Source organism: Pseudochaenichthys georgianus, chromosome 13 (assembly GCF_902827115.2).
Source record: "Pseudochaenichthys georgianus chromosome 13, fPseGeo1.2, whole genome shotgun sequence".
Lineage (NCBI taxonomy): Eukaryota > Metazoa > Chordata > Actinopteri > Perciformes > Channichthyidae > Pseudochaenichthys > Pseudochaenichthys georgianus.
Window position 1 is genome coordinate 8,983,684 of NC_047515.1, and position 26,247 is coordinate 9,009,930.

The window sequence follows — 26,247 nt, forward strand, 5'->3', positions numbered from 1 at the left end:
AACCCCCCCCAAAAAACATACATCAGTTAATTGGGGTTTCCTGATGCTCACGGTCTGGTAATTTTTTGATAAGAGACATCGTTTTTTAACAGGTGGCAAAATTGTCAGATATAATCCTCAATGCATTCTTAATGGGACTCAGTGCTGCAGTTGGTAACCATGGTGTTGCTGGGCAGATCGGAGCCACACACCTGAGTGACATGATCTAAACAGAGCAGACACGCCCACAGACAGACGGTACATGCACACATAAACACTGGAGGTTTGTATTATTTTTTTTTCAACAAAAGTTAGAAATGCATGAGGTTTATCTCTCATCTCCATGGAAACCTTTTATCTCTGGGCTCACTTAAACAGGTGTTTGATAACATTAATTCACTACTTACATTTAATATCTATCTCCTTCAGCCTACGTTCAGCTGCAGAAACCATTCAACTATTAACTTATTCAGCTATTTCAGGACATTGAGGCTGTTTGGACATATTGTTGTTTATACCTTTTTTTAAACCTTTTCTTTTCAATATTAAGCTTCTTCACTATTTTTCCTACTCTTCCAGTTTAACATTTCACTTTCAAGTTTCCAACAAAGTCATTGCAATGCATTTTAGCTGTAACTATTTTGATTCAAATCATTTCACTTTTCTGCATTACTCCGCTAAATTCAGAAACACACTTACTTGGTTTTTGTAGCTAAAAGCAGCTAGAGAGACCATTCAACTAATACAATATTCAGCCACAAATGTTCACAGTTTACAGCACTCACACGCATTTTCTGCAGGAAATGCATTTTATAGTTAGTGCAAATGCTGTTTACTGAATGCACTGAACTTGTCATTCTGCTTCCTGCCTTTGAAGTATCATGTATCTCTGCAGATGGTAACCACAGGCAGGGTCTCTGCAGAAACGTCCCAGAAGTAAACTGCTACTGAAACAAAGATGCCTATACTTTTCCTCTATGCCTCTTACGTAGTGCTGGTTTACATGTTAAAATGTTCTAGGCCCTCATAGCAAGCATTATGGATCGACTATGGCTGCTTTATCAGTTAAAGTGTTCATGTGTTATCAGCTGGTGGATTGTCATCATCCTGCAATAGTCTCTGGTTTCAACTGCTATACTAAACTCTACACTCGCAACTCCATCCCACTTAGTTTTACTTACATTTAAGTGGCAACTATAGCTTGTTACTCTACTGATTATATTTTATTTGACTTGTTAATATTGTTATACAGTATATTAAACCAACAACAGTATATAAAAGCAGGTCAATTAGCTACATGTCAACATTAAAATGCTGCGCACACATTATGATTACACTATACAAATCCAGTAATAACATAAATACCTTTACCACTAATGGTGACACTTATTATAATATAAGTGTAATAGTATTGAGGGTCTGGAAAACATTTAATTTTCTCTCCACATTTTTTCTCAGAAATTCAATTAATCCGCAAATATTTTAGAGTTTTTGTTGGAAATAATCTGTTAAACTGACAGATGGAGGTTTCAAGGCAACACAATTAAACTGGTATATTTATTGTTGTTTCATCTCATACCTAATAATCTAATCAGTGATTCAATCACTTTACTGTCCCCAGTCACCCCCATTTAAAAATAATTTGAGATGTCTTGAAAAGTTGATTTGACAATAGTTAAAGGTTTAGTGTTCAGCGTATGGATACAGATGCTGAGCATCAGGCACATTAAGCATGTGCTATGCAGCTCAAACAACCTTTCGCTACTTCATTTCCTCTGCTCATGTTGTGGTTGACAGACAATGAGCGCTTTTCCTGGTGACAATATAGACGGGCAGGAGGGTTAACTCAACACATGGTGGAATTTTAAGCTCCAGAGACAGACAGACAGACAGACAGCTTCGGTTTCAGCTGGGTTCTAATCAGCATCAAACTGGTGTTCATCAAAAAACACAGGTACAGCTTTTAAGAATCATAATAGAGCATTTCATATGATTGTATGAGCTCAATGTGTCTTTTGGTGCGTTCTTCAGGTTTGAAAGAATGTTCTCACAGCAAACTCCTAAAACGATTGTATCGTACCTCCTCTTGTTATTAATGACATAAAAGATAGTTTGTTTGATTTGTGATTATGTATACATCATGAATATAGTCCCTGTTTATTCTTTTTGACTGTTCTTTTAAATGCTATAATATTACCTTTCAGAATGTGGTGACATTCTGTTATAGCCATAGAAGAAGAAACAATGAATTATACCAGCAGTTCAGGTGAGCTCTGAGGTTTCACAAATAACATTTACATCTATTTGTGTTGACCGCCACATTGTGAGAGCACGGTAGAGTTAACTGTTTGTGTATTGTTGGATCTTTCAGGCCAGCAATTGGGACCACCTGTCTTCATCCTCACAGGGGCCCTCTCCGTCACGGTCCTGGTGTTCACAGTGCTGGGGATCGTGTGTCTCAGAAAGTAAAGCAGGCTGAAATGATTTCACAAGCAATTTACTGGATGATTTGTCCTCATGTTTCCTTTGATTAATCTGAGCTAGGTTTGACTAGGGATTTCATTTCAATCTTTATTTCAAACAGATTAAAAAAGAAAAATTTAAAAACAAAATACCAAATTGTTAAAATAGCCTACAGTATTTATTAATATTCATAATGATATTTATATATTCAACAACAAAGTCATAATATGTGTATATTCAACAAAAAGATTCATAATAATGATAATAATGTGTCCGAAAGGGAGCATTTTCTTTTTCAAAAGTATAACATATTGGAACATATCAACAAGTGCAGGTGCCCTTGATTAAGTACTTGTAGATCCTATTACCTGGTTCAGGTGAAAGGAAAACTAATGGTGTTAGTTTTCACAATAATAGTACTTTTTTATAACAGTATAACCATGTCAACGTAGGTAACAGCACAGATAACTCACAACATGAAGGATGTCTCCTTTTCATTTAAGTGTAAGCCAAGGCATGTGGTTTTCCTACCATGTAAATATGTCTGCTGTGAAAATGTCCAACACCATGAATTACAACCTCTATGATTACAACAGAAACCCATAACAAGTTAACCTAATGGTAGTTATTTCGCTCCAACACTTTACTTGCTGTACGTTTACCTTTAGGTCTACTTTAACTGCAGAGCTAACGAGCAAATGTTAACTTAGCATGCTAATACAGAAAGATGAGATTACCTGGTAAACATCAGCATGTTGGAATTGATTTACAGCTTATGTTAGCTTCCTAAAAAAGAAGACAATACAAGTTAAAAACCTGCTTAATTTAAGCCTGTTAGCATTGTCAATCTAGCTATTAGCATGCTAACATGACCAGTTGTGCCATAAGTACAGAACTGTTTTGCTAGGCGCTTGTTTTTTTTCATTCAGTTTAAGAAATATTTAATTAATTCCAGATTTGTTTGTGTAATATGTTTTGAGGCCTTGAATTGGAAACAGTGCAGCACCCATGGCCTAGTCCAAATGTTGTTTCACATACAGTCATGCTATTTTATTTCTCTGTAGCTTCTTTTTTTCAACTCCCCTGGCACAGCTTCATTTGATTTCTGATGGAATCAGAGGCAAACCATGTGACGCACAGTGTTCTGTGTTTTGCACTTTTTTTTCTTGCAGATATCGTTCTTTGGTCCGGACCATTCGAGAGCTGCGGGCCAGCAGGTTGTTGATGACTGCAGTTCCTCGGCTGGAAACTCTGATCGCGCCAGTAGTGGTGGAAGAAGAAGATCAGCTTACCCAGATCCCCCAGCAGAGCAGGACAGTCAGGCTCTCCTCTCGGAGGCTATGGAGAAGCTTTCAGCAGGTATATTACTGTCTTCATGTCATCACATGATTCCCAGATATTTTGCAGTCAGATATTTGAACTATTTTTGTAGTACTAACTAAAGTTAGTCATCTGAAGCCACAGCAGAGGAAATCTCAGATGCAAGAACAACTAACCGGAGTGTTCTCTGTAGCCTACATGTCACACATCTATGTCATCTCACTGTCGATTTACAGTATCATTTCTGATCATCTCTCTTTGGTTTCAATATATGTTATTAGTTACTGTTGCTTAAGCTCCGGTACAATGTGGACAAAATATGTTTGTGACTGACCAGTATGATGTTGTTTGTCCTCTCAGTGTCCTGTACTTACCCATTGCTGTTCTGCCCTGATTTGATACTGCAACATTACCTCCTATGGCATTTGTTTAAGGGTCCTCGTGTTACCAAGTCAGACCTGAACCTGTTGCAGCTGATCAAAGCAGGAAAGGAGGGTGTCTTCTACCAAGCCAGGATGACCAGGGGGACATGTAAAGGCCACAGCATGTTCACCTGCAAGATCAGCAAGGAAGGTACACATTTCTCTGACTGGAGGTTTGGACCTACAAGCATTTCTTTGAAATGGAAGCAGTGATAATCAATCCGTTTTGAGGTTAAGGTGCAGAGACAAAGATCAAAACTTTATCAGTTCTCATTCATAACACTCCGTTCGATGTCTCACTATGGGATGCGCCTCAACGCGTAAGCAAACAGAAGCATCAATCTCATTACGCCAATCCTGATTGGCTGGTGATCTTGACGTCAACGTCAGGGAATCCACCCACCCTTTAAGTAGATTGCGCTACGACGCAGCATCATTCAAACACCTCTTCTCGCTTCAGAGCACATCTCGATTTATCAGTAACCGGGCTAGCTTAACGGTCCACAGACTGAACCCAAGCTAACATTCGGTCGACGGGCGCTTGCCGGTTACTTTTTTGCTTTGCAAGAAGACTGAGCAATATTAACACACCAGTTCATATTGTAATCTGCCTCGCCGTTTCTTTCTGTCGAAATAACGGTAAGGTTTAATTTTTTCTTCAAGCTAGTTTGTTCTTCCCTCCACACCGACACCACTGTAAAGAGGACGTTCTCTTTTCTCTCTCACACCAGAGGAGACAGATAAAAAAAGGTATTAACACACCAGTTAATATTCTTTAAAGAATAAAATCTACACCGTCGCCTTTTTTCCTTTCGGAATAACGGCAAGTATGGATTTTTTTCCCAGTAACGTACCTGTTACTAGCGTGTCCACTCCACGCCGACACCCCGGCGATCGAAGATGAACCCTTCTCTCCCTCACACCAGAGGAGTCAGGGACTCGGAGGCTCGGCTATGCGGTTGCGGGTTTAAGATTTCACGCACAGACTCACACCAGGTCTGCTCGTCCTGCCTCGGGCTGGAACACGCCCGGGAGGCTATCAATAACCCCGGCTCGTGCGGGCATTGTACCCGCTTCACCATGAAGAGCCTCCGCCGACGGTTAGCACGCCAAGCTAGCTTGTCGGGACAGGACCCCCTCATGTCCGCTGATTCGCCGGCCGGCAATAAAGACATGATGGCGTCCGCCGCAGAGATTGAGCCCCGTGCTGTGTCAGACTGGGGCTCAACAACAGCGATAGCCGCTGAACCGGAGCTCCACACCGTTTCAGGCTGGGACCCGGTGGCGGCAAGAGCCGCGAGAGCGGAGCCCCGCGCTGTGTCAAGCTGGGGCTCCCAATTGGACCTCACCATGGTTCCACCCGCGGAGGATGTCCTGGAGTTGGACTATATGGAGGACGAAGAGGATACCTCTGAGTTCCTCCTGTCTGACTCGGATGAGGATGACATCTTCGTTTCATCGGCTCAGGCTGCAAAGCCGGGCGAGAGCACACCAGCTTCGCCCGTCCTAAGCATGGACTTGCAGGCCGTGTGTCAACGCGCTGCGTCCAGGCTGGACATCCCATGGCCTGAAGTGGCCAAGGAGACCTCCAGATCTCGCTACGAGGGGAAGAACTTGCCCCAAGCAGCGAGGACGAAGAGGCAGCTCCTTGCAGTCTTTCCGGAGATGCTGGACGAGGTGTCGGTCTCGTGGAGAGACCGTCTCTTTAGCAACAAGGCCCCAATCCAGGGTGCCTCCTCCCTGGACTGTGACGGTATGGAGAGGCTCGGCCTGCTCCGCATGCCGCCCATGGAACCGCTGGTGGCAGCCCACCTCCAACCGAGGCTGGCTTCGACACCGAGCAGGAACCCCATGCTACCGGCAAAGGCAGACCGGTTCCAGTCAGCGATGACCGAACGGACCTATAAAGCCGCAGCTTTGTCCGCCAGGGCACTCAACGTCTCCTCGCTGCTGACCGCCTACCAGGCGGAGCTCTGCGAAGACATGTCGAGCAAACCTGAGCCTGCCGTGTGGGAAGAGATCGCAGCAATCACGGACATTTTCCTCCTTGTGCAGCGCGGTGCAGTCCAAGCCACGGGCAAAGCATTGGGAATAATGGTGGTACAGGAGAGAGCCAGGTGGCTCAACCTGACGAACCTTCCAGACCGGGAAAAAGAGGATGTTCTGGACATGCCTATTGTTCCCGAGGGCATATTTGGCTCCGCTCTAGCTTCAATGCAGCTGAGATGCGAGTCAAAAAGGAAGGGAGACGAGGCTCTCCAGCTCTGTCTCCCCCGAAGGGTCCAGCCGCCAACTCCAATGGTCCCGTGGCAGGCCTTCAGTCAAGCTGTCTCACCCGGTTCAAAATACCGAAGCAGCAGAGACCGCAGCCCGTCCCGGGTCCCCAGCCCAGGCACGAGGCAAGAGGGAGCTGGCCAAGAAAATCTCCGGTCCCGGCAGCTGCCGCTCAGGCGCAGCCGACCCAGGTTTTCAGCCACCAGGCGAGCAAGAAGCGGGCGGCCTGACAGCCTCCTCTCCTCTCCTCGATGAAGGAGCTGGAAGTTCCCTGTTCCCCAGCTCCAGAGCACGTTCCAGTGTTCACAGTGCTCATGTGTTTTCGGGGTGCCACCATGCCGCCTCGAGTGATGCCAGAACGTCATCCTCAAGTTCGTGCCATCAGGGAAATGGACTTAACATCAAAGACAGCAAGTTCCACTGCCTGTTTAACTCACAAACACATGTCATCATTGTTGTTTAAGAATAAATCATTTTCCACTGTCATTTCCAGGCTTGAAGCCAAGGGCGCAGTCAATAAAAATTAAAAGAAAAACAATAAAAACAATAAACAGTCTGTCGTCTGCCCCTCTTTTGAGAGCGGCTACGGCCTCTCTCAAAAGGCGGACAATAGACGGGTACGAGTACAGAGTACTTCCCTTCGGTCTGTCTCTCAGCCCGCGAGTGTTTGTACGGTGTACGGAAGCCGCGATAGCCCCGTTAAGACAACAGGGTATTCGCCTGGCAACTTATCTGGACGATTGGCTCCTTCTCGCACAGTCGGAGCAAGAGGCTATTACGCAGACGAATGTCCTCGTAAAACACCTGCTCGACCTGGGTTTCGTAATAAACACAGAAAAGAGCATGTTGTCTCCAGTGCAGACTGTACTCTTCCTGGGCCTACGCCTGAATTCGGTGCCCTTTACAGTCCGCTTGTCAGCGGAGAGAGTGAAAGCCTTCAGGGCTTGCCTCGCTCATTTCCAGCCACGCAAATATGTTCTCTTCAGATCATGTCTGCGGTTGCTGGGGCTCATGGCGTCAGCCATTCTGGTGGTACGACTGGGACGCTTACACATGAGGGAGTTTCAGTGCTGGGTAGCTGCCCTCAGATTGGACCCCGCGCGTCATGGCGCGCGGAGAGTGATGGTCACTATGAAATGCGTAATGGCACTGCGCCACTGGCTACACCCGACTTTTCTAGTACGCGGCAGCCTATGGGTGCTGTCTTATCGCGGAAGGTGGTCACCACAGACGCATGTCTGACGGGCTGGGGGGGTATATACGAAGGTCGACCTGTGAGGGGTCTCTGGAGCAGAGACCTCCAACGGTCACACATAAATTATCTGGAGCTTTTAGAGGTGTTCCTCACCCTGAAACGCTTTCTGCCTTTTCTCAGAGGACATCATGTCCTCGTGAGGACAGACAACACGACCACAATATCGTATATAAACCACCAAGGGGGTTTGCGTTCTCTCCAGTTGCACATGCTGGCACCCAAACTGATCTTATGGAGCTGCGGACGTCTCCTCTCTCTGGGAGCGACGCACGTACCAGGAGTGATGAACCTCGGGGCGGATCTGCTGTCCAGAGGTGCACCACTATATGCAGACTGGACTCTACATCCAATGATCGTGAGTCAGCTGTGGGTGCGTTATGGCCGAGATAGATCTGTTCGCATCAAAAGAAAACGCTCAATGTCAGCTGTTCTTTTCAATGCGCGATTTAAACGCACCGTTAGGCGTGGACGCACTCGCGCACGTTTGGCCTCCGATCCTTCTGTACGCGTTCCCACCCCTGGCTCTGATACCCCCAACTCTGGCCAGAGTGAGGGAACAACGCCACACACTTATCCTGATAGCTCCGCACTGGCCTGCAATGTACTGGCTGGCGGAGATATATCAGCTGCTGTGCGGGCAGCCATGGCAGCTCCCACTACGCAGGGACATACTGTCTCAGGCGGGGGGGACGATCTTTCACCCACACCCAGAGCGCTTGGCACTATGGGCCTGGCCTGTGAGTGGTACAATCTGAATACAGTGGGGCTCCCTCAGAAGGTGATAAACACTATTCAGAGTGCGAGAGCTTCCTCCACCAGGTCTCTCTATGACTGTAAGTGGAGGGTGTTTGAGGAGTGGTGCCTTCAAGAAGGACACATCTCTTTTCAATGTCCCGTCGGGGTGATTCTATCATTTCTACAGGACTTAATTGATAAACACAGAGCTTTCTCTAAGATCAAAGTGTACCTGGCTGCTATTGCTGCATGCCATGTGGGCTTTGAGGGAAAGACGGCTAGCCAACATCCCTTGGTCTGCCGTTTTATGAAAGGGGCTTGCAGGCTCCTCCCTGTTTCCAGGTCACTGGTGCCCTTATGGGACCTGGCAGTGGTTTTAGATGGGCTCACTCGACCTCCATTTGAACCCCTGGAAGAAGCTGACATGAAACACCTGTCACTGAAGACAGCACTGTTACTGGCTCTGGCATCTGCCAAGCGAGTCAGTGACATTCATGCGCTCTCTGTACATCCTTCATGCACTCAGTTTGCCCCGGGGCAAACGAGAGTGTTGCTGAAGCCCAACCCTGCCTTTATACCTAAGGTGGTTGGCTCATGTACCCCCATTGACATTGTGGCATTTCCTCCGCCGCTGTGTTCCTCTGAGGAACAGCGGCCGAATTTGCTGTGTCCAGTTCGTGATTTACGCATCTATATGGACAGGTCAAAAGAGTTTCGTTGTAATGACCAACTCTTTATATCCTGGGCTAACCCTCAGAAGGGCAAGCCTGTTACCAGGCAACGGCTCTCCCACTGGATTGTGGAAGCGATTGCTCTGGCTTATACGAGTCAGGGTTTGTAGGCACCAACGGGCCTGCGTGCTCATTCTACTCGTGGACTGGCTACATCCTGGGCTTTGTTCAAGGGTGTTTCCATCCAAGACATTTGTGCAGCAGCGAGCTGGTCCTCACCGCTCACTTTTATCCACTTTTACAGGCTAGATGTTTCTGCTCCAAGTGTGGCCCGCGCAGTGCTGGGCCCCGTGTTGAGACAGAGTTCTACCTGTTGTCTAGCAATACGGGAGTTTCAATATACCATAGTGAGACATCGAACGGAGTGTTATGAATGAGAACTATAGGTTACTTACGTAACCCCAGACCTCAGAGTAACATGAAGTGAGATGTCTCACCAGACGGCCCTTCTTGCTAAGGCGAAGCGAGAAGAGGTGCTTATGTTGAATGACGCTGCGTCGTAGCGCAAGCTACTTAAAGGGTGGGTGGATTCCCTGACGTTGACGTCATGATCACCAGCCAATCAGGATTGGCGTAATGAGATTGATGCTTCTGTTTGCATACGCGTTGAGGCGCATCCCATAGTGCAGTGGTGGCCAACCCGCGGCTCTCGAGCCGCATGCGGCTCTTTGCCTAGTTTCATGTGGCTCTTCAGTTCATATCGAATTGTATATGTGTGAGTTTGGGGGAGAGACACTGACTCCTGACTAGTGTTGCACGGTGTACCGATACTTGAAAGGTACCGCGATACCCTGCCGTTAAAAACGTTACGATTTCTCCATTTCATTAGTATCGGTACTTTAAGAATGACGGGGAAAAGTACTCCGGTGAGAAAGTGCCGTTTTAATAAGAGCCGTGTGTGTTCAGCGCTCTGCTTCCACTCCCTGCACTGCAGCCATGCCTGCAGTCCCTCCCTCTCAAGCACGCTCTAAGTCCCTCCCCTCTCTCGTGCACGCGCTAGCTGCCAGAGCATGTGAGAAAACGAGTGCAACTGCCGCTGCGCCTCGGCTTGTTGACAAAAAAGACGCCAGAAGCGAAATTTGGAAGTATTTTAGCGATATCTCTGACAGTGAGGGCAAGCCTACGGACACCACAAGGCCTGTCTGTAAGAAATGTATTTTATTTAATATGAATTCTTGTCATTTATTGTTCTCATTGTTTAAAAGTTTGTGTTATGGTTCTGGTGTGAAATAAAGCACAATAATTACATTTAAGACTCTTTCCCTTTTTAAAGAAAAGTATCGAAAAAGAATCGGAATCGCAATTCTTGACTTGGTATCGAAACCAAAATGTTGGTACCGTGACAACACTAGCTACTCCTGACAGTTAAACCTGATATTTAGTCGTTCTGTTAAGTACTGGATGCTGATAATTTTGACATTGTTTGGGCTCGGATAAAATTGCTCCGTTACTTTCATCCCTTGTTACTTTCATCACTTGTTACCTTCGTCCCGGCTCCCGGTGTGTATGTGTGGTGTCAGGTGTCAGTATGAGAGGATGACAGCGCGTCTAATTTTGATGTGGCCCAAGAGCCAATCACAATAATACCTGCGATGCAGTGAACCAATCACCTTTGAGGGGGGGGGGAACCTATCGTTGATTAAACACTATCCAGTGTTTCCCCTACCATTGTCTTGGAGGGGCGCTGCGCCCCGCCAACGGAGCCCCCTGAAATTCAAGGTGTTTAAAAAATATATATAATTTCTTTTTTTAAAAATATATATATAGCACCAAATTGCAAGTAATCTATAACTACTGTCACTTTTCAAATTGAACATGTGCTCTTTTATTAAATAAACTAAACACTTTCATTTTAAGTTGTGAGTTTAGTGTTTTTGACCCTAAGAAACACTGATGCATTAATCAATAACAATAATCCACAGCTCCTCTCTCTGCTCCAGAGGATTTAAAAAAAATATATCCCAATGCCACAAAAACGCATCAGTGACGTGGTTTCAAATCTTGTCTCCAGAAAACAAAAAACTGAAACAAGCGGTATCAGTGACTGTGTGTTTGATGTGGCTCTTTGCAGTAACAGAGAAAAAATGTGGCTCTTAACCTCTGACTGGTTGGCCACCCCTGCCATAGTGAGACATCTCACTTCATGTTACTCTGAAAACTGGGGTTACGTAAGTAACCTATAGTTTTCAATGATAATAGAAGTGTACGGCCATCCTTAATAGATCCGCAAACCACCTCAACTAGTTCGCTCTACGCAAAAGAGCAGCGGCTCTACTCCGAGTCCGTCCCGGATGCGGATGACTGAACTTCTCATTTTATCCCCAAGGGTGATGGCAGCCACACTTTAGTTGCAAGTATTCGCAATCTCGTTCTTTCAGTCATGACACCTCCTTCATGACCATAGGTGAGAGTAGCAACAAAGATAGGCCTGTAGCTTGAGAGCTTTGCCTTCTGGCCCCGCTCTCATCTCACACTTTATGGTTCCCTCACTCGAGTACAAGACCCCGAGATACTTTAACTCCTTCCCTTGGGGTAAGGACTCATTCCCGACTTGGACAGCCCAACGATTTCCTGCTGAAAACCATGGCCTCAGATTTAGAGGTGCTGATCCTCGGCTATCAAACCGAACCACTGAGTGCTGAAGGGCGCCGACCGAAGGCATCATCAGAACCAAATTATCTGCAAAGATTTGTGATGGAATTCTTAGCCCAACAAACAGCAGTCCCCCTCCCCATGACTTTGCCTTGAAAACCTGTCCTTTTAAGGTTTTAACTTTGGCAAAATGATTTGTAACTGTAATTGATAATAATCAGTATCAGTGTGTTTAAGACATGTTATCTTTAGTTTAATTTTGGAGAAGGTTCCTTAACAATTGATTAAATTATGCCACGTTTCTTCTGCCTAAAAGATTAAAAAATGATAACCAGGACTTAAAGTGGCTACACTAAAACAGCTAAGTTGAAAGACCAGCTACACTCGCAATGTATCATAATATTCGCTACAGTAACATCATTTTTTTTCTTAACATTGGTTTATATGTTAATGAATAAGGTAGTCAAGGGACATGAAACTGACACTGTTTAGGATGTCAATGCTGTGGTGAGAAAGCGTGAAGGAAAATATAAAGATAAAACACTCAGCCCACCTTCTTCCTCTCCTACACAAAGTGAGTGCTGTGGGTTGTCCTCACACCTAAACAGTGTCTAAAATGTGTCACAATGTACCTTGAAAACCACCAAGACTTCAGAGGTGCTCTCAGTAATTCCATTATATTGACATTTCATCTAATAGTCAAGTGAATGTATGTATTTTGATAGGTCAGTCCACCCAAATGATAGATAAAAACACTTTGTCACTCATCCTTGGTGGAATTTGATGCTATGGTTATAAGATAACCGTGGTCTATTTAAAGAAGTTGCATTTCCCAAGATATATAACACTAATAAGAACTTAGAGCTATACAAATGAATTGTGGGGTTCTGCAAGGCTCAATTTTAGGTTCTACACTTTGTTTGCTATACTTTTAAATGAGACATAGCATTATTTCCATACTTATGTTACATTGCCAAGGACTTCATTAACTGAAATGAAGATGTTAAGATATGGATGGCTGAGAATGTTCTTCATCTCAATTTGGACATAAACAAACTCTTTGAAAAATGGGTTCAAAACTTTAAAAACTGTTTTGTTTTTTGTGAAGCACTTTGTTTACCTTTATTACTTTTTTTGATTGATTCATGTCTTAGATTTCAATGGAGATGAAATTGAGAAGTCTCACTCATTTCCTAGATGTAGATATTGTTTGGCCCAGTGACAGAGCTATAGTTAAATGTTCTCTCTTTTTTTTCTTCAAGGTGTCCGTCTTAAGCATGTGGACACGGAGGTTTCCATCATGAGAAAACTGGTGCACCACAAGAACATCCTCCAGTTACTGGACTGGAACACCACTGAGGGTGAGGGGCATTTTGTCAGGAAATTGGAGGATCCAAACGCAGTACAAAAGGGAATCAAGAAGTATTAACTAAAAGGGAATCAAGAAGTATTAACTAAAAGGGAATCAAGAAGTATTAACTAAAAGGGAATCAAGAAGTATTAACAAAAAGGGAATCAAGAAGTATTAACAAAAAGGGAATCAAGAAGTATTAACAAAAAGCGAGCTTTATTCAATAGCTGAAAACAAACAAAGAAAAACAAAGAAACACTAACCAGGAGCATACGAGGGGCAGGAACAGGCACGAACAAACTCACGGACAGGAACATGCAGGTAAAATTGACGACGATCAGACAAAGCGCTCAAGGAAAGATAGGACTAAATACACACAAGGGTAATCACAGGACAAGACACAGCTGGGAAGGGGAGGTGAAACACAGGGGCAGCAGGTGGACACCATAAGACAATCAGGCACAGGAGGGAAACTAAACACAGGAAGGCAAACACAGGAAGTAAGACCAGCCAAGACACAAGGAGGAAAACATTTCAAAATGAAGGTGGAAAATAGCAACAAACCCAAAGCCATGACACATTTATCTTCACACTGTATCCCTCTGTCTGGATGATGTTCCTCCCTGTAAGTCCCCTTCCTCTCTCCATGTTTTGATTTGTGCAGAACCTTACATTCTGATCATGGAGTATGTGACATATGGCACTCTGAGGACCTTCCTTCAGACCAACAGAGCTCATTTAAGTGAAGACCCTGAGCTGCAGAGCCTCCTCACCATCACCTCCTACCACATCGCTCTGGCCCTGCAACACCTGCGCTCCAAAATGGTAGCAACATAACCGGCTCTTATGAAGTTGTCAGGTTCCATCTATCCATGCTAAGCAGTGTGTGTGGGCTCTTTTCTGCAGATTGTGCACTGTGACCTGGCTCTGAGGAACATCATGGTCAATAAGTTTCCCTGGGAGGTAAAGGTGGCGGAGTTCGGACTGGCCCGAGATTTAACGCGCATGACAAGCCGCCGCAGCAGCAGCAGCCGCTGGAGGAACCCAAGGGTAACACACACACACACACACACACACACACACACACACACACACACACACACACACACACACACACACACACACACACACACACACACACACACACACACACACACACACACACACACACACACACACACACACACACACACACACACACACACACACACACACACACACACACACACACACACACACACACACACACACACACACACACACAAAATGCCAATTTTAGTCAAACCTTACATCAGACCCTTTTTGTCACATTTTATACCACATTAACACATTTGACACAACGTGTGACACTGGTCACACCTTGTATCATTGCCATATACATTTGTTGCACATGTCACCGTTTGGTGAAATGCGAGCATGCTTGTGTGAAAATGAGGACAAGTGGTTGTCAAAAGAGAGAAAATATACAATAGCAGCCCTTATGCTGCAAACAGACAGCGCAAGGTTAGCTTGCAGCCACATGAGACTAACATGTAACACACACATTTTTCAAACTGATGTCTTAGTCTCAGTTGTACCTCCATGAAACCATATTAACTGTCCCTAAGTGTATGTTTGTCTGTGTGTTTGTGTTAAGGGGGGTTAGCAGCATCCTCTGCCACAGGAAACAACCGTTTCAGAGAGATGTGGTCTTGATTTAGAGCAGTAACGTGTCATTCAGTCAACACAGCGGTTATTCATCATGTCCACATGAGCTCCCTTGTGTTCGAAAGCTGTTACCGTTCATGGTGATTTATCTCAGTCCAAAACACTCAATAATAATGACTATCATCCCATATTCTTTTAACTACATCATAACTAACTTATTATGCATTCATAACCGTACAATCCTGTTGTAATTTTATTTTATGGCTCCAAAAAACACAACACCACATATTTAAGTAAAACATGTGATTCAATCCACTCAAAGATGACAGTGATCATTACGTTATCTGACTATAATAGACTAATATTAGAATACAATCTCCCCAAAGAAAGTTTGAAATGATTGTTACAGTGTATGAAGGGGGTGGGGTGTCTAAGGTCAAAGATGAATCTTGATTGGGCCAAATTTGACCCGAGTCACCCACAAACAACAATGCTGCTGGGTCTCCCCAGACCCGAACACCAAAATATACACTTTTTTAGAGACCTTCAGACTTGGCTAAAATGGTAAAAATCAGTTTTTTTGTGTTTATATAGCTGCTGTGGAGGATATCATGACGCGTAGTCATTATATAATTTTAACTTGAAACGGGTCACGGGAGACCCGAACACAACATTAGGGTTAAGTCTACTAAAATGATATCAATATATTAAAGTTAGCAGTGACACTGTATAGAATACTGATGTCTCAAATATTATTAAATGTCATCTTTATTTCTGCTGGTCTATGGTGTGAGTTGAGGTGCTGGTCACACCCTTCTTACAGGTCACATTTCATCACATTTTCCATTGTCTGTAACTTGACAGCAGCGTGTGCCGCTGCGGTGGTACCCACCTGAGTACTTCAAGAACAACTATTACAGCTTCAAAGGAGACGTGTGGGCCTTCGGCATCGTGCTGTGGGAGATGCAGACATTTGGTGAGGTGGTTGTTAGTGTAATAGCACAAATGATGTGGCAAAGAATGATTTATATACAAGGTTAGACCAAAGTCCAAAGTGATTCACCTCCTGTTTGACTGCCTTGTTTAGTTGTATTTGTATTAACATATTTTGAAGGGAAGAACCACATTTCGTACAACCCTAACACCATGTTATTGTGGGAAACATTGTCAGAGACAGCAGTTAACTAAAGACCTTGAACTTGTTTCATTGCTATACAGGTAGGTTTGTTTTCCTTTGGAATACATCTCATATGTTATCACATTTTCAGGTACACTGCCATACCCAAACCTCGAGACATCAGAAGCGGTCATGTATCACATCTGTGTTGGTCATAAGAACACAAACCCTGAAGGCTGCAGACCAGAGATGTAAGAAGAAACTCACAATTACAAAAACATGTTTGGTCTTTTCAAAAGCTACATTAAATAAGCAGTTTTTGGCCGCTAGTGAATAGTCTCAATACGCCAAAATCATTGTTAAATAAATTGGTTGCATCTTTGAGTACCATCAATCCAAAGTAATAATATGCAGCTCAGGAAATAAGATGTCTTAACTACAGCCACAGTGTGGGAAAAGCATCTGTCTTATCAGAGGCAGAGCTCATGACAAAACAGTTAATACAATCAATCAAATGTATTTACCAAAACTATTGCTATATGTGAATCTGGTATCTGATTCTCATTGAGTCATGATCCAAGTTTGCACTATAACATTGTGTTTTAATATTATGTATGATACTTCAGTAGTTTATTGCGTGACGATACTTATGTTTAATTCCACAGACTTCATATCATGAAAGACTGTTGGCTGGAGCCCTACACTCTGAGACCCTCGTTCACAGACATCGTCCGCATGCTGGAGAACATCATGGAAAGCGATGCGGTAAAGAGCAGCTGGTTCACCACTTTTTTAATGATTTACAATAGTGATTGATCTTGGAAAGGCCATTCATTATCTATCTTTTGTATCCTTACAATAATTATTGTTATTTGTAAAAATGAACAAATCATGTATCTTTCATTCTTTAAAAAAATACTCAACCTTGATTAAATGTAGACTACATGCAAATGACTTTACATACTTAAAATATTGTTTTTTTATATTGCAGGATTATGTGGATGTTGAAAGCCCACTTTTGCTGAAAGAGGAGGCTGAATATCATGAAGCTCGATGTCTACGGGCAGCCAGCATCATCTTGGAAGATGCAAATACCGTCTAAGTATCAGAGAGATGTTTTCTGAACAATTTAATGTATTTAAAACAAATCTAAATGGGTTTGTTTGCTTTGATAAGGCTGCATTGATCTACTAAGCCTTTCAAGCGCTTTCTAAAATATAGCAACTGTAAAATGATCACACATCAACAAATCAACAGAGAGCATGGTCAAAATGATGTACTTATATATTCTTGTTAAGAACTGTAAACTATGTTTTATGTTGTATTTTTCCATTATAAATGTGTTTATATTTATTTTTGTATCGATCCTGTTTATAACTCATCTATAATGTTGATTTTCTGTGATGTTAAATTCTCTTTTTTGCCGTGAGCTCTGTTCATGTTTACTTTCAGAAATACACTTTCTTATATAGTAATAATACATTTGTATTGCTTACTTTTGTATTTAAATTCCAGCTTTTAGGTTTACGATTGATTTTTAATCACACCGTTAATCATTAATTATTATTTTCCTCAAACTTTAATGAATCAATTGCATATAAGTTGCACATTATTGCTGTTATTTTATTAGGCATTGTAGTATTCTATTATATAAACATATGACCATACCAACAATTAAATTAACAGATAATACTGAACAGAAAAAATAACTAGCTAAATAAACGTTAAAAAAAACAACGTTATTTGATGTTTCCATACATTTTTAGGAGCATTTCCGACACTAACGAGGAGCACCTGAAGCGGCCGTGTGCGTTAAGGCCCGCCCCCTTCTCCTGCGGAAGCCAATGGGATTCTTCCTGGGAACACGCGTTTCTATGACACTCTGCTGCTGCGAACTTGGTCCCAGTTTCTTATCTGTCATTTGCGCTGAATAAGATTTCGAAATGTCTATCCGCGTGTTTGAAATCCTCTTCTTCTTTTATTTCGCCTCTCATATTCCTATAACATTGTTTATTGATTTACAAGCCCTGCTACCGGGACATGTGTACCCTCAGCCGGTAAGTGACAGGACAGGAGGAAATATAATCCACATTTCAACACGAGATACTTAAAGTGACTGAAACTTGGTGGCTATATGACAACATTACTCTTTCTCTCCCCCAGCTGAAGGATCTTATCAGGTGGTATGCAGAGGAGTTCAAAGACCCCATGGTGCTGGACCCTCCACAGTGGTTCACATCTTTTATTTTCTGCGAGGCTTTGTTTCAAACGCCTTTCTTTCCCGTTGCAGCTTATGCTTTCCTTAAAGGTCAGTAAATGGCATGCTAAATGTGGTTACAGAAATAAATATGTATTTACTGTTTTATTGATTTATTCCTGTATTGATCTCAGAATGTATATATTATTTTTTTGTTTATTCTTGTTTGTATTTATTTATTTACGTTTTTGTTCATTTAATTCTATATTAATTTAGTTTATTCCTGTGCGTATTTATTTATGTTTTTATTTTAGTATTTTTTTTATTATTAATTAGAATTTACGTATTTATTCATATATTTATTTCAGCATTTTTTTGTTGTTTATTTTTATATGTATTTATTTATTTACGTATTTTTGATTAAATTAATTATACTTTTGTTATTTTTCGTCAACCATAAATCCCTGCGCGGTGTCTATTTGAAGTTCATGTAAATTATTTTAAATAGGTTTTTTTTTTTCGTCGCCTCCCCAAATAAATTCAGACAAATGGTATTTTGCTTCCGCAGCATTGAACATGATATTTAAAAAATCCCTAGTCTGGAGGATCCAAAAACGTACCTGTAGTTACTTATGAATGAAGCTTCTTGTATTGTGCAGCATGAAGACTCTTCCTATATCTCTGTGTGTTTCTTGTCTTTCAGGTGGCTGTAAGTGGATCAGGACTCCTGCCATCGTGTACGCCACACATGTAGCCACCACTCTGGTCCCCATCCTCACTCACATCCTCTTCTATCAGTTCCCGATGAAGCCCCACCCCGGTCCCCAGACCCCACAGGAGCGCTGGCTGCTGTTCTCCATATACGTTCCCTACCTGCTGGTTCCTGTGCTGCTGCTCCTCACCATGCTGCTGTCCTCCACTTACAACTCCACCCTTAAGCCTGCACACACACCGGCCAAATCTAAGAAGAGGAACTAAGAAAGAATCACACTACAGTTGTCTAATTCACTCTGATTTTACAAGTTAAACTCTGCCACTCTGCCACTCTGTGTGTGTTGGTGTTCTTTTAAATAAATGTCATTTAAAGACTTGAGTGAAAAAACAAGCAGTGTGTTATTGCTGCACACGCATTGTATTGTCCACCAATATAGACTTTTAAGAAACACCTCTGCTTTCCATTTGAACTTACATTGTGGATTGGCAGATCCATGTCTGCATTAATACTGCCCTCTACAACATGTAAGAGATTCAAGATTGAAATATGTATTGTCTACGGTGTAGTTGCAATAAATGAAAAACTTACATTTACAAGATATGCATTTTGATATAGTCAGAAAAAATAGTCAGAAAATAAAATAAAATGGTGCTAGCTCAGGTGTTTAATAGTGTTATGCCCTCTAGGATGAAACTGTCCCTGAGTCTAGTGGTTTTAGTCCGGATGCTGCGGTACCGCCTGCCAGACGGCAGCAGACAGAACAGTTTGTGGCTGGGGTGATGGGGTCTTTTATAATGCTGAGGGCTTTCTTTCTGAGCCGCTGGCAGTAAAGGTCCTCCATGGATGGCAGCTCTGTCCTGGTGATGTGCTGTGCAGTTTTCACCACCCTCAAAAGAGATAGCCTTGGAGTTTAACCTTTTAGTATTTTATATAACACAGAGAGATTAGACTCTAGATGTTAGGTACAAATCACGCGTGTTTGCAGAGGCTATTGAATGCTTTGTCAGATTCCCAGTTTTGTTCACTTTTATTAATGAATTAGGATATTTTCTGACTTGAGGTAATATTTGATTCATTATTACCCATGCTTTGAGCAGTTTCATATCTGTTGTTCAATTACAGATTACTGACATCTTTATATTCCCCAAAGAAAGATATTATATATGAACCAGTGTCCACACCAAATCCTTATTTAGTGTTAGTATACATCTTAACATTTTCGAGTTTGTCAGCAAAATAATACTTTTAAGTTAAATAATTGAAACCCCCCTAAATAACCCTATTGTCCTCAATACGGGTCTTTCTATATGAGTTCAGCCAGGGGCATGAAGACAAAGCGGTACTGTTTCCAGCCACCAGAGGGAGTCAGACCTAAACAGAGCAGGTATTGTAGGCTATGGTAAACTACTGTATAGACTTGTCATTTGTCAAATGTTTCTCCTAGTCGCAATTCAACATTTTCTAATGACACGTTTTCTGTTGTCATGTACAGTAGACCTCCCCCGCTTGAAATAATGCTACTGTATATGTAGTCATAATTGAGCAACATTTAGAACGTGATTAATCTGTAAATTATTGTTATTGTTTTTTAATTATTTGATGGATAACATGTTACATATTAAAAATAAAAATGATATATATCTATGATTATGTATTAATAATTCATCAACATTTGAAATATATATTTTACAAATGACATTTTATCAAATGTAATATGTAACAAACCAATCACTTGTTCAGTGATAATGATTTGAACCTGTACCTCTCAACAATCCGTGTATTTGTATATATTTCATATATATGTTATCCAAATATAAATATAGTTAAAGTAATTTATGATCTGTAAGTTAGTGCAAATACCAAATGACTTTGGTTCTATGAGTCCTTTAGATTCTCAGTAGACGGACTAACTCTTGCAGCGGAAGGACATGTCTCAAACAGCCCTCCGCGGACTGATAGGGTATAAAGACAGAACATGGGACTAGTTTCCAGTATTGTTAAAATCAGCGTCAGGACGAGAGGACTTCCCTCCTGTCATGGTGTGACAGAGATGTACAGAGATGAAAACAGTACAATTTACATTAGCAGTTTAACGTACTGTACTTTAACGTGAAAATACAGTTAAGTGAAGGCGACAGCTTACTGCTCTCACTGCTAACACCAACGTTTCTTGACGACGGAGAAACAACGAAGTGTTCTTTGATGTGACACGGATAACATTAACTCTCACTGGGGAAACGTCAGTGTTTATCAAGAGGAGAAACATATTTCTTGTGGACTAATTGTGGAAGAAGACGGACCATAAGGACTTCAGAAAAACAACAGCTCTGTGTTGACATTGTGTTGCATTCTTCAGATTTTGTATGCTAACTAGTTCCCGGGTGTCGGCTATCTTTACAGGTTGCTACATTAATACAGATAGAAGCAGGTTGAATTATTCAGTATCACAAGACAATGTATTTCAATTGTTAGCATGTTAGCATTGACCTGCTATGGGCAGCAGCTATGACGCTAGGTGTAGCCACAGGGTTATGTCACTGTCAGGCTAACAGATAGCTCGTTGTCTGCAGCTGTTCTCAGTGTTTGCATGGTCATGTCCAGCAGCATCATGTAGACTGTCCTCGTGAACCAGGTTACTGGGGACACACAGTGAGATAGTGAGCCTCTTAAGAGAGTAATGTAAAGCTGGTTTGCATCTATCAAACTGGACAGCTGGCACTGAAATACCAAGCTCAGGATTGTTGTTGGCCATGCTCAAAGCCGTCTGTTCTTTGTGATATTGCAAACATCCCAACCTACTTAGAGGACGTGTCCTATCATGTCCTGAATGCATCTCTTATTTATGCACATCAGAGCAGTCTGTCATGGAGTAAATCCGCAGTGCAAGAAGCAGCATCACTAAGACTGAGAGCATCGTTTGCTCCAGGATTATTTTCTGAAGAGGAGAGCAACATATAAAAGGAGCAGCTGGACCATCATCCCACCACAATGGAGACTGTGGGAGATTTTGAGTACAGCAGGAAAGACCTGGTTGGACATGGAGCCTTCGCTGTGGTGTTCAAAGGAAGACACAGGAAGGTAAATAAATAACTCACCTGCAGTGTTGTCTTCCCCATCTCTCTCCCTCTTCTTCCTCAGGGCTTCATTTGGAAATCTGGGTCAGTCAGTGCAGCATGCAGTTCTGCAGCAACATATGTGGACTGTCACCTTTTTGCAGGGTTCTAAAACTAGACTGCTTTCATGACTAAACATCCTGTCTGTTGTGTACAGTCATGCTACACAGGTGATTTCAGTGCTATTTCATCAGCCGCACGTCTTTTACAAGTGTGCTTTTATACCGCTTGGTTCATTCATGAAACGGATGAGTCAGGCAGCAGTGAATGACTTGCTGACGTACTGTGGGAGGATGGGGGTGCAGGGTTTTTCCTGGGCCTTTTTAAGGAGCTTATGTAAGAGCTGCGTATTCATACTGAAGCATTGACATCATATTCACAAATCTCAGCAATCAATACATTATTTCTGTGTTCTTTCATCAGCAGGATACACTGAAACAAACGGAACCATTGACTTGAATGTCAACAGATTTAATGTATTCGGTTAGTTGAAAGCAATAATATTACATTTAAATAATAAAATATTAGCATCAACTTAAAATGATTGCTTTCAACTAACTAACCTAATACAGTTATGTGACATTTTTGACACGAGTCAACGGTTCAGTTTTTTCAGTGTACAGGAACAGTGAGTTTGTTTTGACAGAGATGCAGGAGATGACATCATAGTGCCCCCATGCTACCAGTGTGAAGCATATGGTCCTGAATACCTCAATGAAAGCCACATTAGAGCTTCTCCACACTCCCTACTGTGAGCTGAGCAGAGCGGCCATCGATAACTAGTCCTCGCCCCGGAGAGACCCCATTTACACACATACGAAACGCAAACAAACCGAGTACGATATAATAAAAGTCTTCCGTTCACACGAGACCGCTCTGGAGGCCTGTAGTACATATGTAGTACATATGCCGGGCCTGTAAGTGGCGCTGTACTTTCGGCACAAAATACACCAAAAGCAACGAAGAAGACCCCCGAGCATGGTTGCCCTTCTGTTTATGCCCCGCGGTGGATTTGGCAACATGTAGTTCATGTAATTCTCCATGTCCACTTGTTGCTGATGGTTGTGGTAGAGGAGCTGTAGATTTTGCACTAACATCTGTAGCATGGTCAGCAGTGATAAGCAGAGGCGGGGGCTATGACTTCATCGTTATCAGGAAATGATCGTATAGGGCGTACGTACACACGGAGCCGTTTGGCCCCCCAGAGCGTTCCGTTTGTAGATCTATCCACCTTGGGACCGGTTATCGTTTGCGGGGTCCGTTCCCGCGTTTCCGTTACGGCCTCGTGTGGACGAACGGGCTATACGCAAGAGAAAAGTAGCGGATACAACCGTTTGCGTTCTCGTGTAAACGGCACATGAGCTGAGTGTAGGCCTGCAAGCAATCCCCTAATCATCACTGGAAGCTGAGTGTCCAGCACATCCGTCCAGCGCTCACATGCCTTCCTGTCTCGGTAACACCGTCCTGGCATGTGATCAGTGCATTAACTGTTTAAGTCCAATCATCCACATGCCAATTAGTCTATTTATAGGATTATTACCACCTTGGAGGAACAGGAAGGTTAGAGCCACATGGCTGCAATAAGTGTGATGGGTTGCTTCAGTGCCCAGGCAGTGTTGGATGGTACATATTGGCTCCTGTCGCACTGTCATATCAAGACATTATTCATCAGAGATAAGGCGGGACAGTCTGATCATGGCTGTAGAAAAAGGGTTGCCGAAAAGGAAACCAATCGAATGAAGATGCAATTTGATGTTATGTTGATTGCAAGTTAATTCTCTGCAACTCTTCAAAATTAATCAAATTTCACAACTTCTAAGAGACAAGTTGCAACATGGCATAGCAGCCAACAGTCTCATTTTTCAAACAATATGAAACAAACCTGAAACCCATAGAACAACTGTACAAGAGAGCTATCAAGGTTTTTAACAGAAAGCCAAATTCATACCACCACTGTACCATCCTTGAGAATCACAATTTCTTGAGTTTTGACAATTTTAAGTCTTTTAAAAGTATGTGTTTTTTTTATAAATGTTTACATGGACTGCTGCCCCCCCCCCCCCCTTAAGGGAATTCATCCACAAAAAGCACACTGGACGCTTCACTAGGTCAGAAACCAGAGGAGACTGTGAAGTCTACCGTAGACGGACCACTTTTAGGACAAAATGTCCTCTCCATTAAAGGCGGCTCGTTGTGGAATAGCCTCCCAACTGAGATACGGGATTGTCCCACTCTCAATAGTTTTAAAGGTCAACTAAAATAATGGTTTTGCAACAACCAGACGTGTAATCACCGCTAAATGCACTTTAACACAGGGGTATCTCCTCTTGCACTTTAGGTAGCTCTTGTATCCTCTCTTGCACTTTATATGTCGTATTGTATTACCATGTCATAAATACTTGTGTATGCTGCTCTTGCACCTTTTGCATATCATGTATTTTGTTTGTGCTATGTTTGTAAAATGTAAACGTCTTAAATGTTTTATGTGAGGGACTGTGGATGAGAATTAGCTCAAAGCTAAATCTGGCACTGTTACGCTTGATACATTTGAATGTTTTAAGTGTTCATTACTGTGCATTGTCCCTGCTAAATAAACGATTAAATAAATGAATAATCAAGAGTTAAAAACAATGCACAGTGGAGCTGTTACTATCTTGAATGTAATTAATCTGTTTCTTAGTTGCTGTTTACACGAGAAAGAAACGGGTTGTATCCACTACTTTTCTCTTGCCTATAGCCCGTTCGTTCACACGAGGCCGTAACGGAACCGCGGAAACGGTCCCCGCAAACGATAACAGGTCCCAAGTAGGGATGGGTATCGTTTGAAATGTATCGATTACGATTCCGGTTCTGCTTATCGATTCCGGTTCTTATCGATTCCGGTTCTGCTTATCAATTCCGGTTCTTATCGATTCCCCGTTTCGATTCCAAAATTGTAAAAGAAAGACGTCAAACGTTTAGATAACAAAAATATCTTTATTCTTTTAAGCCTTAACTGACATTTTTACAAATAAAAAATATACTGTGCTTTATTTTAACTGAGCTATGTCTGTGGCAAGCTATTAACAGGCATTACACTGTACCTTGTCTTTTTCTTTTTTTAGTGTAGTGGAGCCTCACTTTAGAGCGTTTACCGCGATCCATCTTTGGTGTTATGAAGTGACTGAGCTCGTGAACTGTCTACGGGAGAGCGGGGGGAGCCTCGCTGCGGGGCAACTGTGGACCTCTGTCGCCGCAACTCACATGATGCCGTTGCAAAAAAATGAAGGGCCGTGCCGGCCGTCAACGGCCCGCTGACGACCGGCCGTTCTGTGATTCTCCAGAACACACAGATGGCCAGTCCACCCTTACCCTGGCTGTATTCCACCGGGTCACCGCCGCGCCGCGCCGCAGACAGACCCGGTGGAATACAGGGTCTACCGCGTTTAGGAACCGTTAAGCAGAACCAAAATTGTGTATTTTGTATGGGTAACCGGTACCCGGCATTTTCTTATCGGAAGACTTTTTTGTTATCGATTTCGTTTCGTTTGCACTTGCGTTTCCGTGTAAATGGGGTCTTAATCTATTAGCGTTAGCCAATTAATCTAAGACACTTAGTAAATAAGTACTTTTGAGGTAGTTAAGTAGTTATGGCTTCTTTCCAGATTTGGGGCAGCTGTAGGGACTTTGCTCTGGAACTGAAGGGTTGCCGGTTCAAGTCCTGAAGCTGACCAATAGTGTGTTGACTGGTAGCTGGAGAGATGCCAGTTCCACTCCCCTGGCACTGCCGAGGTGTCCTTTAGCAAGGCACTAAACCACAAACTGCTCCCTGGCCTCTTCGACCATTATAAAAAGGCATTTGTAATGTGTGTACAATAACAGAGTGGAAAACTGAATTCATTTTAGGGATTAATAAAGCGTCATCTTATCTGAATTTATAAGAGGTTAAAGGCTAATAAATTCTTTCAACACTTTTCCAAAGAAGTTTCTCTTTATTTTAAAAATATTTCAAGCCTTTTTTGAATTAATGTAAAAAACTACTTATTTATTAAAGATTACATGAATTCCTGTTCTGTTATTGACATGCAGAGATTATTACATTGCTCTGTCAAACTTGTATGGCCTTTCCTTGATGTGCCACCTCTCCTTGTTGGTATTTTTTTTAGGTATTGCCCAAGTTGATACTCCTTTTGTGTAAAGTCCTCCTCTCTGTCTACACCATCGCCCAACATCCATCTGCAGTGTTGCTGACGCTAATCCCTTTTGCCCACACCTCTATAATTGTCTGTGATTCAGAAATGAGATCATGCTATATTCTGGAAAATGAAAGCCTGCTTCTGTCTTTGCAGCATGACTC

General features: G+C 42.6%; 3 protein-coding genes across 4 annotated transcripts in view; all 3 read left to right on the top strand.

The window, feature by feature from the left end:
• Positions 1 to 1,768: 1,768 nt before the first annotated feature.
• Positions 1,769 to 17,347, top strand: LOC117457202 (tyrosine kinase receptor Cad96Ca). 2 transcript variants are annotated; one of them, XM_034097130.1, is made up of 12 exons: positions 1,769 to 1,933; positions 2,184 to 2,245; positions 2,351 to 2,444; positions 3,615 to 3,801; positions 4,197 to 4,335; positions 13,034 to 13,132; positions 13,787 to 13,947; positions 14,029 to 14,172; positions 15,634 to 15,745; positions 16,038 to 16,137; positions 16,552 to 16,651; positions 16,878 to 17,347. In XM_034097130.1, the coding sequence occupies exons 2-12, from the start codon at positions 2,224 to 2,226 to the stop codon at positions 16,986 to 16,988; spliced, it is 1,269 nt and encodes a 422-aa protein (XP_033953021.1). In that variant the 5' UTR covers positions 1,769 to 1,933; positions 2,184 to 2,223; the 3' UTR covers positions 16,989 to 17,347. The 2 variants fall into 2 exon arrangements, with proteins under 2 accessions (XP_033953021.1, XP_033953022.1); XM_034097131.1 differs by having other exon boundaries at positions 15,637 to 15,745.
• A 373-nt stretch (positions 17,348 to 17,720) lies between these two features.
• Positions 17,721 to 19,394, top strand: tmem97 (transmembrane protein 97). The gene is made up of 3 exons (XM_034097132.2): positions 17,721 to 17,943; positions 18,050 to 18,194; positions 18,787 to 19,394. Exons 1-3 carry the CDS (start codon positions 17,830 to 17,832, stop codon positions 19,059 to 19,061), a joined length of 534 nt encoding a protein of 177 aa, XP_033953023.1. The 5' UTR covers positions 17,721 to 17,829; the 3' UTR covers positions 19,062 to 19,394.
• Positions 19,395 to 20,812: 1,418 nt separating this feature from the next.
• ulk2 (unc-51 like autophagy activating kinase 2) overlaps positions 20,813 to 26,247 on the top strand; it is a 56,111-nt gene continuing 50,676 nt past the window's right edge. Inside the window, exon 1 of the mRNA XM_034097705.2 lies at positions 20,813 to 21,876. Within this exon, the coding sequence (XP_033953596.1) occupies positions 21,787 to 21,876 (90 nt within the window). The 5' untranslated portion in view covers positions 20,813 to 21,786. The remainder of the gene's footprint in view (positions 21,877 to 26,247) is intronic.